The sequence below is a fragment of the Rosa rugosa genome, chromosome 3 (assembly GCF_958449725.1).
Source record: "Rosa rugosa chromosome 3, drRosRugo1.1, whole genome shotgun sequence".
Lineage (NCBI taxonomy): Eukaryota > Viridiplantae > Streptophyta > Magnoliopsida > Rosales > Rosaceae > Rosa > Rosa rugosa.
Genome location: NC_084822.1, coordinates 10828033 through 10842652, shown reverse-complemented (window position 1 = coordinate 10842652; position 14620 = coordinate 10828033). Strand labels below are relative to the sequence as shown.

General features: G+C 38.5%; 2 protein-coding genes across 2 annotated transcripts; one reads left to right on the top strand and one right to left on the bottom strand.

Annotated features, from left to right (window-relative positions):
• Positions 1–935: 935 nt before the first annotated feature.
• On the top strand, positions 936–5098 carry LOC133740299 (B3 domain-containing protein Os01g0234100-like). The gene is made up of 7 exons (XM_062168228.1): positions 936–1123; positions 1223–1300; positions 2811–2842; positions 2923–3094; positions 3186–3392; positions 3990–4080; positions 4174–5098. The coding sequence occupies exons 1-7, from the start codon at positions 1049–1051 to the stop codon at positions 4857–4859; spliced, it is 1341 nt and encodes a 446-aa protein (XP_062024212.1). The 5' UTR covers positions 936–1048; the 3' UTR covers positions 4860–5098.
• Positions 5099–7519: 2421 nt separating this feature from the next.
• On the bottom strand, positions 7520–11671 carry LOC133737199 (uncharacterized). The gene is made up of 2 exons (XM_062164807.1): positions 10997–11671; positions 7520–8128 (listed from the first exon to the last, which is right to left on the bottom strand). The coding sequence occupies exons 1-2, from the start codon at positions 11669–11671 to the stop codon at positions 7520–7522; spliced, it is 1284 nt and encodes a 427-aa protein (XP_062020791.1).
• Positions 11672–14620: the final 2949 nt, after the last annotated feature.

The window sequence follows — 14620 nt, the reverse complement described above, 5'->3', positions numbered from 1 at the left end:
CTACGTCTCCACCGAGATTGTCTACTCTACAGACTTGGAAGCCTGCCAGTTCTACAGAGTTTAAACTCAATATTGATGGGGCTTTTATGCCTCAAATGACTAAAGGGGTTATTGGTGGGCTTCTCCGGACATCAAGTGGACAGGTTGCTGCTGCTTTTCAATCTGTCTCTCCGTTTGTTAGTTTTGCATATCATGTCGAACTACTGGCCATACAAGCAGGGCTAGAGCTTATAAAACAACATCACTTTTGATCTGTTGTCATTGAAACTGACTGTCAGGTTGCTATTAATGATATATACAGCTGCTCTTCAATGCGTACAGTGTATGGCTCCCTCATTGAAGATATTCAGGAGACCTTGAAGAGTCTGCAGCGAGTGCAAATTTGCTATATATGCTCCTCGTACGTGCAATAGGGCAGCTCATAGATTAGCTAGCTTAGCTTTTGAGTCTGAGCAATGTCGATTTTGGCACAACTCAACTCCAAATTATGTATGTTCGGGATTTAATTGAAAAGGAGACTCCCACTCTTACTTCATCTAATAAAGCTCAGTTCCTTTGCCTTCAAAAAAAAATTACGAAATAAAAATTACTGATAAAACCGATCCACCACATACCAGTCAAAAGAATTTTGAATCATGGGTCCCTTCAACCACTTGAAGGATTATTATATCAGAAATGAGTAATTATTTTTATGATCTCGAAGTATGACATAACAATTGTCATGGTCCGACTCAATAATATCACTCGAATTTAGTGATTATTTTTTATGTGGTGAAAAAAATTAAATTAAATTAAATTAAGAGACCAATCAAAGATAAATACAAGTGATATTGAACAATAACATCAACACGTGTACCATGTCCGGAACCATATAATAATTTTCCATTGGGAACCCACGCTTGTACTTTTTTTTTTCTTACAATAACAGCCCACATTTCGGAAACGGCTCCATTTTAAAAATTTGAATCGAACGGGTTCTTCATCTTCCCCCTCCCATTTATTATTGCGCCTATTCAGTCTCTCAATCTTTGACTCTTGAGTCTTTACCATGAGTGAGACACAGAGACTCTCAATGGCTATTGTTCCATTCCAGGAACACATACCCTCTTGTTCACCCCCCAAGGTCCCCTCTTCTCTCTCTCTCTCCTTCTCTTCTAGATGATAATATGCTTATGGTTTTGATTGTTACCTGTGTGTCTAACTGGTTCAGAATGATTTGCAGTTCAACACCGAGAGGCCACTAAAGGAGAAGGAACATGTTTTCAGGGACAAGTCTTCATGTCTCAGAGAGATAACCAACGTGAGTTTTCCAACTCATGAGCTCTATTTTTACTTATTACTTGCCCAAAAGTTTGGAACTTTTTGAATGTGTACGCAGGATGATGTTAATCGTTTCTAATAATTTAATAGTTGAAATGGGTTATAAGAAAAAGTGTGAAACTTTTGGTATTGATTTGAAAAATTTAATGCCCAAAAGATATATAGCCTTGGTGTGACTTTCAGCTTGATATGCAGTATGGATTCATTTGTGACCATGTTTGATGATTGCTTGCTGGTTATTTGAATTTGTCTGGGATATTTTGTCTTTGATGAATTTGATGCTAATAATATGAAGAACGAATCATATGAAATAGTTTCCGACTTTCTGAAGTACCTGTTCTGAAGCTCTACTGTTGTTTGAGTCTTTTTGCTCGTCTTTTCCCGTCTTCTGTGCTGCCAAGTTTGTGATGCTTCCTTCACTTTGGTGTTTGATGAAGAATCTGTTCGAAGACCACAAAGTTGATTTATCAAAATCTGTCCTCCTTTCACTCCATGTCTCTCTTCTCATATTGATTATGCTTCTTATTTTTTGTTCTGTGATTATGCTTCTTTCTTGAAAATTTCTTTTACAACGGAAAGATATAGTAATTATTAGAGTGGTGTGAGTTAAAGTTATACTATGTTTCTTAAGAAGATGGAGTAGTAGTAATGCTTAGTTATTGTGGAAGAACTTTTGTAGAAGATAAGTGTGCGTGCGTGCGCTGTATCCGAATTCAATCACTTTAATGCTATGGGCCTAAACTCTATTGGCCTCATTCTACAACTAAGATTGAACGAAACTTCAATGTGCTTTAAATTAGTTTGTTGTTCTATAATCTATTTAGGGGCCTGGCATTGGCTACTGTGTCTTAGTGAGTTATTTTTAAAGGCCTGCGTTGGCTTTGTTTTTATTCTTTTTCAGAGGAGATCATACAGGTATCCACATCGTGGCTTACTTATCTTCTTTCAATTTATTCTAAGATCATATTCAACAAATAGGTTAGATTTGGGATTGAAAATATTCAATTTCTAGTAAGGTAAAATATTCAACTCTAGCTATTATAGGGATGCTGTTGGAGTTGGAGACTTGGAGTTTTTTAAGGGATATAATATATAGGATGTTGATTATTTGATTCCAGAAAAAGGAGTTTTTGGGAAGCTCTTGGAGTTGCTCTAACATGTTGTTGATGTCGTGGTTTTGAAATCTTGACTCCTTCCCTCATATATCACTTCATGGTAACCTACAAGTGGGAAGGCTGACCTGTATTTTTTTTTTTTTTTCCTCTTCCGTCTTTCATATGAGGAGGATAGCCGATAAGTGATTCAAGCTTATGGGCCTGAGTAGTGATTAACAATGTTGTACCCACCTATAGGTCAATGTTTTGGTGTATATTTAGCAGCAGTTTATCTCTCTCTTTTCATTTTATTTTTTACATGTGGCTTGAGTTTTCTTTTTCTTCCTTGTCAATAATTTAGATGCTCAATTAACTGATTGTTATCCTGGAATACAGGTGGTCAATGCTAATACCATGAAGTCTGAAAGGTCTGTGAATTATGTTCCTTATATTAATCTGTATGATTGTCTTAGAAAGTAACACTGAACCCTCAATCTTTTGTTAATAGTGACAAACTGAAGAGATGTAAGAAAGCTACTGTAGAAAGCTTGTATGATACTTCCGAAGCTCAGTGTTCTGTTATGGAGAGAGCGAAGAAGCTTGAAGCCAATCTAGCACCGGAGTTCCCTAGAGTGGCCAAAGTTATGCGCCCGTCAAATGTCACTGGATGCTTCTGTCTTGTAGACCTTCCTCACACTCTGCTATTTACTATATCAGGGCTTGGACTACTAGGTTGATATACTTAAATGCACTTCAATTCGTGTTTTGCAGAATCTTCCTAAGAAATTTTGCGGTGATCATTTGCCAAAGCAGGATACAATGATTGTTTTAGAAGATGAAAGTGGGAGAGAATTCCAAACGAAATATCTTGTGGGAAAGGCTGGACTTAGTGCTGGATGGAGAGGATTTTCAATTGCTCACAAGTTATTGGCTGGAGATGTTGTAGTTTTCCAGCGAGTTACTCCTTCCAAATTTAAGGTAACTGATTGAACCTTCTTGATATGTTTGTATGGATCCTTTGTTGATTGCAAGTTCCACATCCTGACTCATTTGGTTAAAATTTGATGAATAGGCAGAGTAAGGCCCAATAATTTGTTATTTTGCTATGCTAACCCAGATTGCTGTTCTCATAGTGAAGTATATATGGAGATAGATGATAGGTGCTAGCTTGATATAACTTGTTAGCCCATTCCCTCACAGCTTAAGCATTTTGGGGTGTAGTTCCACGCTTGTAAGGCCATTTTGCGACTCTGATAATGATCCTGATAAGGATACTTAACCTGTGATTTGAAGGAAAAAATAGGGTTAACTTGGTTAGTTGTTTAATCTGCGTTATCACACATCTCCTAAATTAAGGAGTCTCTCCTGAATGGGCAATTGAAGAAAAAGGAAAGACTGACTCCCATTAGTGAATAACTCTAATGCTTCTGGATGTTTACTGGTTTTAAATATAGTGGAGTTGATGAGTTATGCTAGTAGAAACTACTGAGTGTTGGATTATGAAGGAGTTATATTTTCGTATGAAATGTTAACCCATTTAAACCATTTTATTCTTCTAATGGTTTACATTTTTAGGTGTATATTGTTCGATCAAGTGGTTTAGATGTGGCAGATTGTGCTCTTGGCCTTGTTAAATTAGATGCTGACATCAGACAAATGGATACTGGTAAGTTCCTTCAAAATTCCCAAGTTCTGTTGCTAAATTGCATAACCAGTCATTGATCCCCCCTCTACCATTTCAATGATTTAAATCCTCCAGCAAACTTTACTGCATGTGAAACTGCAAAAGTGTCCATTCCTCGTGAACCTATTCAAAAGAAGAACACCATAGCCTGCAATACCTCATTGGCTCCAATGTCAGATCGCTCTGGAAATGATGGTGAAGATTTTGGTTCTGAAGTTCTAGATGGAATTAGGCTTGCAGAGTCTGTTATCCCTTTCAAAGAAGTGAAAGGCATGGAAAACTTTGATGTCATTATCAATGGTTTGGTCCTAAATTCTGAGTTTTCAAAGTACCATTTGACCAAGTACTATGAGCTCTGCTGCAGTCAAAGCTCATTCCTTCATAAGAATATTCTTGAGGGTCTCAACTTCAAACTGGTTGCTGGAATAATTTCTGAGACAATCAATATTTCAGATGCCATTAGAGCCTGCAAGATTACCACTTCAGAGTGTGATTTTTTGACTTGGGATAAGACTTTGCAAGCCTCTGAGACGTTAGGCATGAATGTTGGCTTCCTGCGTACCCGGCTAAACAAGCTTGCAAGCCTTGCTTCAGAATCAAAACGATATAGTAATCTTGATGGAGGCCGAGCAGAAGCGGAAGTAAAGCTTTTGGGGAAAAAGGAGACCACAACTTGGTTTGATTCTGAGATTGAGACTCATAATTTGTTGTCTGAGAGGCTTAAAGCTATGTTCGAAGAAGTGGCTAGGGCCCCTTGGTGATGACAAACGTCAATGCTGAGGCTACATGATGAAGATTTTTGTGTCATTTGTGTTTGGCATTTTTGTAAAGGCTATGCATACCAGCAGTTTAGCTATCCTGATTCTGTGTCGAGTACGTTAACTATTGAATAGAACTACGAACAGGGTAATGGTATCTCAGCTAACTTAATTTACTTTCCTAGTGTTAAAAGTTATTTTCCATTTCAACTCAGAATGCATAACTAGTTCGAGACTAGAAGTCAGTACGGTACTCAAAAAAAAAAAACTAATGCCACTTAGACCAAATGGTATTGGGCAGTTATTTTTTTAGTATGCAATTCTCGTAAATGTAATGGTAGTAAGTTCCAAATACCAAGCCATATCATCTATTGAAGGACATAGATTTCAATTGTTCTACACGGATCAAAATTTGCACTAATGTGGTGTGGTTGCCGTTGGCCTAAGAAAGTGCATGAAGTAAATTCTGAACTTCTGAAATTGCCTCCGATTCTTTTGTGATCTTCCCATATTACCCATGATAAAGAAAAAAATACAAAATAAACATCAAGCGGAAGTTTAAGAACAATTCTTAGGTTCACCCTTTGGGTGAATAAACATATTCACCCTCTCTTGGATTTAACACATAATTTTTTTTAACACATAATAACATTGTAATTTTCTAATCCAACCATCCATGTTGTATAACGTAATACAAAGATTAGTTCTGTAAAAAATCAATCAAATTGAATACCTTTTAGTTATTAATTTCTATGAAATATATGGACGGTTCATCATAATAGTAGTAAGTGTTGTTAGAAACATCAATTTGTTTGATTTAATTAGATAATTAAACGATTTCCGATTCGATTGATTTTTTACAGAGATGATCTTTTAAGGCTAATTTAAGATATGTGCCATTGGATTATAAATTTATTAAGTAGAAGTATGTTAATCGAAAATGAAGGTGAATTTGCTCGTTCACCCTATGAGTGAATCTAAGAATTGTCCGAAGTAACCACTGCAAGTGGCCTAGTGGCTATTGCCTAGTTGAGTGTGCTCCCCAACTTATGTTCAAACCCCGAAGCTGTCAAAGTGGCCAGGCACTGTGTTGCAATGTACAGTTGGAGCATTTCACATGCGCCGAATGGTTTTATCTTGGGCCTAGGAAACCTTTGGGTTCCCCTTGACAAAATAAAAAAGAAAGTCAAAAAAGAATTGTCCGAAATGTAATATGATACAACACTAAGGAGAAAGAAATATCCATGAGTATAATTCTATGATTTAAATACTGCCATAGGGGTCCATTGTAAACAAATTAAATCTTAAAAGTAACCAATAAACGAATATTATTGTAAAGGGATAGATGGTTATGCATAGCCTTAGCCACATATCCGATATGGTTTACGTACACATATAGAATGTAATTTTGATATCGCAACAAACACCATTATCTGTATGTGCGGGTGCGTTTGTCTGAGTATGTATGTGAGTTAATACAAGCGAAGTATAAGCATGAGTGTATGAGTTCTCTGAACGAAGTTTAACCAAGCCCAGTATGAGTATAAATTGGAACAAAATTGTATCATATATATGTAAACGATAAAAAAGACGCTTTGCAGGCGCGAACACAGTTCTTTCACACGAGCGAAGCACAATCTCTTATGGATATGTCAAATTTGAATTTGAGGGATGACGTGGAAAATTTTACATTATTTTACAATTTCTTATCTCCAATAGATATGTCAAATTAAATAGTACTTTATTATATATATATATATATAGATAGGGTTAAATATTATTTACTCCTTGAACTTTCAGGAAAAAAATATTTCAGTCCCTGCCTTTTCAATTTCACACGTTTACTCCCTCATCTATCAATTTTGAACCAATAGGTCCATTCCGTTAAAAAAACTCTATTAAAATGTGTATTATACCCTCAGTTCATCTTTTTTCTTTTTCTTAATTTATTTTTTTTAATCTTTTTTTTTCCTTTTATATTTATCTCTTCTTCTTCCACCTCTCTTCTCCTTCAACATCAAAATTTCTAAAGCGACCAAATCAATCTGAAACACAAAACCTCTCTTCATCTGCTCAATCAAAAAAAGGCAAAAAAAAAAAACAAAACAAAAGAGAAAAAAATCTTTTCAAAAAAAATTAATTAATTAATTAAAAAATTTGAGGGTAGAATAGACATTTTTGGTCAGAAAATAACAAATTGGACCTATTAGTCCAAAATTGAGAGATGAGGGAGTAAACATGTGAAATTGAAAAGGCAGGGACTGAACTGTTTTTTCCCTGAAAGTTTAGAGAGTAAACAGTATTTAACCCATATATATATATATATATATATATATATATATATATATATATATATATATATATTTGAGAGAAAGCGATAATTTCATTCTTTTATCTTGGCCAGAAGACACATACATCATATGTTATCTCATATCAAAAGAACTAGATGGTCTAAGCTATCAAACACATGACAGGTAACCCTCACTGTTGAACAAAATAAGCACACTTTTGACCTAGCCAATGAAGGCAAATCCAACACTACCTAAATCCTTGCTAGAGTAACTCTAATCGCTTAACACCTCAATTGGTGTACAATTAGAGCAACTAAACTTAAATAGCAACAGACTTGAAGCGTCAACTGCTAGGTACTGAATAAAGGAAGCTTAGAGCTTACCTTTGCCCTTCTCTATAGGGCTACTCTCTTGACCAGTTTCAATAGTAGGGTAAGTAAGACGTAGAGGAGTCCTACCCACCATCTTCTGAGGATGAGGATTCTTATTCTTGCTCCCCAGAGGCCTGCCAACCTTCTTCTTCAGGATGCCTTGCTCACTTTCTTTGTCAGTTTCCACCAAACCCAAAGCATCTGCTTGAAGAGTAAGAAGCTTACCCCCCAGAATAGTTTTAAACTTCTTCGGGGAGGGGGTACAACCTCCATTCCTGCTTCTCTTCTTGTAAACCTTAGGTTCCATGTGCACATCTTCAGTAGGAGGAATGTATTTCAGAACACCCTCCATGGAGGCGGATCCCGAGACTACCACCTCATCCATAATCGTCGTTGGCTGTAATATCTCCTCCTCTGCCATACTTTGCACAGTACCAGCAGAAGAATCTAACCCAGAAACCGATCCATCCTTTCTTCTAATGACCGGCTTCTTTTTCTTTATTAAAGCAGGAGAAGAGAAAGGTAACTCACGACTAGCTTGGGCCGAGAAGGAGAAGGAACCACCAGCAGTAGAGGGGCCGCCGAAGTGCAATTCTGTTACACCCCACACCTGATATACCTTTTTACTGAGTTACATGAAATTCTTATTGGTTACCGTTCACGATTTTAATTTTAACGTTTGGGGGGGGTGGTTAAAAATTGACTTTTTATGAGTTAATAATTTGAGAAAATTTCCTTCATGAAAGTTGTAGAGGACGTTAAACCGAGCGCGGGCATATGTGGTACGTAAAAATTGGAGTTCGTATGCAAAAGTTATGAGTGAATTACGAAAATTACTGTTCATGGTAAAAATTTAATATATATGGAAAGTTACCCGGGTAGGTTTCCAAAACCGGAAACCCACCCCTTTTTCTCTCTCCTCTCCCCCGACTCTTCTCCCTTCCCTTCGGGTTTTCTCTTCCTCCCTTCGATTCCACACTTTCCGGCCACCAACCGGCGTGCAGCCGGCCACCACAGGAGCGCCTCTTCCCTCTCTAGACCCTAGTGACCTGGGATTTTGGAGATTTGGCCGAGAAATTCCAGATCGAACCAAAGTTCGCTCCGGCTGCAGTTTGGGATTTCGCCGATTTCCGGCCATTCCGGCCACTTCCGGCCACCATATTGACATCGAAGGTTTGGTTTTTTATGGTGATCATTTCCCCTAAGGTAGTTCGTTCCAATTTGCATTGTAGAGGTTGAATTGATGATTTTTCATTTCTAGGGTTCTTGAAGCTTCGGGGCTTTCCTTCACCGGCTTGATTCGACCACTTCGAGGTAAAATTGGTTGATGTTGTAGTTGGGAAGTTGATTGGGCTTGTTGTGTAGATGCTATTGCCGGAATTTGGTGGTCATCGGAGGTAGTGGTCGCCGGCGCGTGGACCCCACGTGCCGCCACTGTAGGTGGCGCGTGGTGGCGCGTAGAGCTGTGTTTTAATTATAGTTTTAGTTCCATAAATCCTATATTGATTGTAGAATTTGATACATGAAGTTTGGTGGAAATCGGAGGAATTACGAATTGAGTATAAATGGTTTATTATTGATTTACGTGAATTCGATCGCCGGATTTCTTTCGAATTCACTTTAGATCTTACATCAATGAATGATTAATGTTGGAGTATTAAGGATGGATATTGTGGAGAGTTGAGGAGTTGGATTTTTGGAAGGGGGATGTTTTGAATTTCCATTTCTAAGTATCGTAAAGTTAATTTCCGTCCTGTGAAATATATATATATTTATGAATACTATTCGTACAGGACGAGAGGAGTCTCCATACGAGGAAAATCATGAGCGACGTCAGGATTGACCGCATACTGTGAGTGGACTTTTATTTTTAAGAATGATGCATGCATTTATTTTCATGAAATAATAATTTATTTATCATTTTTTTTATCAAGCATAATATTTTGTCTTGGATTATAATTTTGAGATTGTTTTTCCATATAAATTTCGGATACGAATTTTTTATGCTCGGAGTTTGATTTACTTGTTTTCGGGAATACGATTAAATTTTTGAAGATTAATTATGAGTTATTCTCAATTATGATTTAAGAAATGGATTTGTGATATATTTTGTGGATACTAAGCTTTTGGTGTTTATATCCGATATATGATCATTATTTGAATTTATGATTCATGCGATTTTCGACGAATTATCTTCCGAAGTATTTCCGGAATTTAAAAGTATAATTTTATTCGTCGATTTTAAGATTTTTTTTTCTGGAATAGCATTGGAATTGAGATTTCTCGAGGGAATTATTATATATTATTCATTGCTTCTTCAATTATGTTTTAGAGAATATTTTTGGCGTGTGGGACACGCCGTCGTTTCGTTATTATTTTCTCACTTATATATTTTAAGTTTTGGCGTGCGGGGTCACGTCGTTGGATTACATTTTATCTCATGAGAAATATGGGGAAGCCTTATGGATTTACTGGTTTTTGAATGTTTTTCCTCACCATACTCGGGTCATTCGATTAGGTCTCCTCCTCACTTACTTTGTGTTTGTGAGTGGCAGTTGAGGTAGCTTATTCTCCTCCTCACGTGGGTGGCAGTCGAGGTTATTAGTTCTCCTCCTCGCACAATCTATGTGTGAGTGGCAGTCGAGGGTAGGTAGAGCCTGAGAGGCTCCATTCCCGTATGGTGAACTCTCTTCCCCGTATCCTTTTATTGTTGTTCTTGACTAGCGGGGCTAGTCCGATTTCCGTTTAACCAGCGGGGCTGGTCCTATTTCTCGAGCATCGGAATTTATATTCTTCTTCGTGGTTATTTGTGACTAGCCCCATTTCTTGAGAGGAGCTTCTCGTGGCTTGTTTTCATAATTATTGCATGCATCGAAAGTTTTTAATGAAATATTTGTGGGAAAGTATAAAAATCCATTTTGTTTAAAAATTGTTTATTTTTGTCCACTCACGCTAACGTTTTTATATACTTTTCCCCTGGGCCCTTCGGTTTCAAATGCCCAGTTTTCAGTGTTGCTGCTCGGCGTTCAGGAGTGAGCCATAGTGACCGCATCCGCTTCCGTCATCATATTTTGTAGGTTATTTATTTAGCCTACGGTACTCTATGTTAAACTTTATTCCTAGAATGCTCTGATTACTAAGGGATATGTGACCCAAACTTGTATGAATTATATTTGAGGTCTATGACCTAACTTTGGTGATTGTAGTAACTTGTACCCCTTTTTTGGATAATATGTTTGACGTTGTTAGCTTGTGATGGGATTTGTTGAATTTGGGAGCAAGGCGGCTCCAGGAGTTGTGGTTGGACTATTAGAAGTGAATTTTGTTTTCCGCAGGGTTTTGGGTTATCCATTTTTAAGGGAGGTTATGCCGAAATTTTTGGTAAATCTTTTTTAAAGGTGGGTCCCGCAGGGCCACTTCGGATTCCAGGGTGGAATTCGGGGTGGGCCTTGTCAAATTCCCTAGGAGTATAGATTGCCACATTAGGTTCCTCACACTTGGCCCCAGAATGAGTAATCAGGCCACATTGAGAGCATCTACCCTTATGGTGTTCAAATTGAAATTTCAACAAAAGTTCAATTCCTTTCGCCGAGAAAATCCTGCGTTCAAGGAGAATGGGTTTGGAGATATCATGCAAAAAGAATATGCGAATAATTCCTTTTCGGAATTCTTTCTTGTCATAATCCAGAAAACCTCCCAAAAGGTTCCCAATGAGAGTAAAATTATCAGGTTCCTCATACAGCGATGGAATGCCCGAAACCCTAACCCATATACGGACATGTTTCATCGAAACCTCAGTAATAGGTAGGACTCCGTCATACTCCTCTAGGCAGACCAGAGCCCGATCAAAACACCAAACTCCTCCTATAAGAACCTTATTCTGGTCTCGGATTGATTCAAAAGAGAACAAGAAAAGATTATTCTCCATTTCCTGGACTCTAAAGTCCCTTTCCACCATCCATGTTCGGAGGAAGTGAGATTTGAAGGCAGCAGAGTCCACAGGTTTGCGAGTAAGAGGTTTTCCAAGAAGAAAAGATTGGGAGGATTTGCGCACAAGGCCTCCACCCATCTTTCCAAGGTCCGGGGCTTTACCACCCTCAGCAAGAGCCAAGGAGGCAGCAAAGCTAGCAGTGACGGCATCAATGGTAGCCATGGATAAGGAAGAAAGGTGATAGATCTGGTCTGGTAGGGGAGAGCGGTAAAGTTGCCATGCTAGGGTTTTGGGGGAGGAAAAACTAGGTTGAGAGAAACTAGGGTGAGAGAAAATCTCCTTGCATTGATCAACTTATCTTTTATATTTTTTTTATATCAAATTATTTTAGATTTATTATGGTTTGTGGGACGTGGGACCAAAGTAGTAAACCGTAGTTTCAATATGCCATTAGAGCGAAAATGTTCACCTGGTCAGTTATTGACCAAGAAAATAATGATCAACCACCCTTGGATGTAAATCCAATGGCAGAGAGAATTATATTATTAAGTTGAAGTGTTTTATTTTCCACATTTTGATGTAAATCTAAGGGTTATTGAGCATAAATTCTTTGGTCAGCAATTGACCAGGTGAACACCACTGTTGATTAGAGCTATGATTGTTAAAAATTAGGGTTTTTGTCCATTTACCCCATTTTTAGGGATTTTTTTTCCCACTTGCCTTATTAAGTTTCTATAATTCCCTTTTACCTAAAACACTTTAAGGAAGTTTTTCCTAATACCCCATTAAGTGTTTTTTTTAGACTATTTTACCCTCACACATTTGTTACTTAGAGAGAGAGAGAGAGAGAGAAACCATAGGAGACTTCGCCGAAGCCCTGTCACCGGCCGCCGGATTCTGGCCAACTTTCGCAGGAATCCGATCACCAGTCTTTTTCTTTATTAAAGCAGGAGAAGAGAAAGGTAACTCACGACTAGCTTGGGCCGAGAAGGAGAAGGAACCACCAGCAGTAGAGGGGCCGCCGAAGTGCAATTCCCTAGGAGTATAGATTGCCACATTAGGTTCCTCACACTTGGCCCCAGAATGAGTAATCAGGCCACATTGAGAGCATCTACCCTTATGGTGTTCAAATTGAAATTTCAACAAAAGTTCAATTCCTTTCGCCGAGAAAATCCTGCGTTCAAGGAGAATGGGTTTGGAGATATCATGCAAAAAGAATATGCGAATAATTCCTTTTCGGAATTCTTTCTTGTCATAATCCAGAAAACCTCCCAAAAGGTTCCCAATGAGAGTAAAATTATCAGGTTCCTCATACAGCGGTGGAATGCCCGAAACCCTAACCCATATACGGACATGTTTCATCGAAACCTCAGTAATAGGTAGGACTCCGTCATACTCCTCTAGGCAGACCAGAGCCCGATCAAAACACCAAACTCCTCCTATAAGAACCTTATTCCGGTCTCGGATTGATTCAAAAGAGAACAAGAAAAGATTATTCTCCATTTCCTGGACTCTAAAGTCCCTTTCCACCATCCATGTTCGGAGGAAGTGAGATTTGAAGGCAGCAGAGTCCACAGGTTTGCGAGTAAGAGGTTTTCCAAGAAGAAAAGATTGGGAGGATTTGCGCACAAGGCCTCCACCCATCTTTCCAAGGTCCGGGGCTTTACCACCCTCAGCAAGAGCCAAGGAGGCAGCAAAGCTAGCAGTGACGGCATCAATGGTAGCCATGGATAAGGAAGAAAGGTGATAGATCTGGTCTGGTAGGGGAGAGCGGTAAAGTTGCCATGCTAGGGTTTTGGGGGAGGAAAAACTAGGTTGAGAGAAACTAGGGTGAGAGAAAATCTCCTTGCATTGATCAACTTATCTTTTATATTTTTTTTATATCAAATTATTTTAGATTTATTATGGTTTGTGGGACGTGGGACCAAAGTAGTAAACCGTAGTTTCAATATGCCATTAGAGCGAAAATGTTCACCTGGTCAGTTATTGACCAAGAAAATAATGATCAACCACCCTTGGATGTAAATCCAATGGCAGAGAGAATTATATTATTAAGTTGAAGTGTTTTATTTTCCACATTTTGATGTAAATCTAAGGGTTATTGAGCATAAATTCTTTGGTCAGCAATTGACCAGGTGAACACCACTGTTGATTAGAGCTATGATTGTTAAAAATTAGGGTTTTTGTCCATTTACCCCATTTTTAGGGATTTTTTTTTCCCACTTGCCTTATTAAGTTTCTATAATTCCCTTTTACCTAAAACACTTTAAGGAAGTTTTTCCTAATACCCCATTAAGTGTTTTTTTTAGACTATTTTACCCTCACACATTTGTTACTTAGAGAGAGAGAGAGAGAGAGAGAGAAACCATAGGAGACTTCGCCGAAGCCCTGTCACCGGCCGCCGGATTCTAGCCAACTTTCGCAGGAATCCGATCACCAGCCGCCGCCTACCGGACTTTTCTGAAAACCTCACCTGAGGCCCCGAAAGAGGTTGTCGGAGGTCTCATAGGTCGCCGGAAAGGTTTATTGCCCCCCCCCCAATAGAACTTTCGGTCACTGGAATGAGAATTAATCTTCCTAAAATTAGAAAAATAAAACTTGATTAAAGAAAAAAAAACGAGGAGATTACATCAATTCAAAACGTCTATTACCCCCCAATAAAATTTCTTTCATTATAGGCCTTTTCTGCCCCCATTTAACCCCCCCCCCCTCCCCCGAAAAAAAAGAAAGGTTAAGGCAAATTATGTGCTCCACGAAAAGGGTTCTAAACTTCTTGAACCTTGTAGCACTTCCTGTACCTAATGTGTGTTGTAGAAGTTAAATGCATTATCATATTCTCAACTGTGACACATTTTGATCAAGATGTGGTGGTCGAAATGCCCATTTTCCTTTTAACTTCATGGTGATCACATTCTGCCCCATTTAATAATAATAATAAAGCCAGAATGATGCGGTTTCGCGAGCTCCGACCCAGAACAAAACCCCGACAAGAACTCCCGTGCTGCAGGACTTGCAGAGGCAGCAATTGCGACCATCTGGTCACCGGGCAGAGGTCGATGTACGTATTAGGCGCGGCTGGAGTTTAAAGCATCGGCGAGATCAATGCCCACCAAATCCAAAGACTTCTCTCGAAGCAGCCCCACTGCGTCCTCCACCTCAACGACATCGGCA

What these genes read in the sequence shown, in the direction of transcription:
- LOC133737199 (XM_062164807.1), bottom strand. Translation starts at nt 11,671, where the DNA reads ATGGCTACCATTGATGCCGTCACTGCTAGCTTTGCTGCCTCCTTGGCT. An exon ending in AGTGTGAGGAACCTAATGTG is followed by an intron (nt 8,129 to 10,996) that starts GCAATCTATACT and finishes AAGGTATATCAG; the next exon opens with GTGTGGGGTGTAACAGAATT.
- LOC133740299 (XM_062168228.1), top strand. Translation starts at nt 1,049, where the DNA reads ATGAGTGAGACACAGAGACTCTCAATGGCTATTGTTCCATTCCAGGAA. An exon ending in TCACTGGATGCTTCTGTCTT is followed by an intron (nt 3,095 to 3,185) that starts GTAGACCTTCCT and finishes CGTGTTTTGCAG; the next exon opens with AATCTTCCTAAGAAATTTTG. An exon ending in CATCAGACAAATGGATACTG is followed by an intron (nt 4,081 to 4,173) that starts GTAAGTTCCTTC and finishes TAAATCCTCCAG; the next exon opens with CAAACTTTACTGCATGTGAA.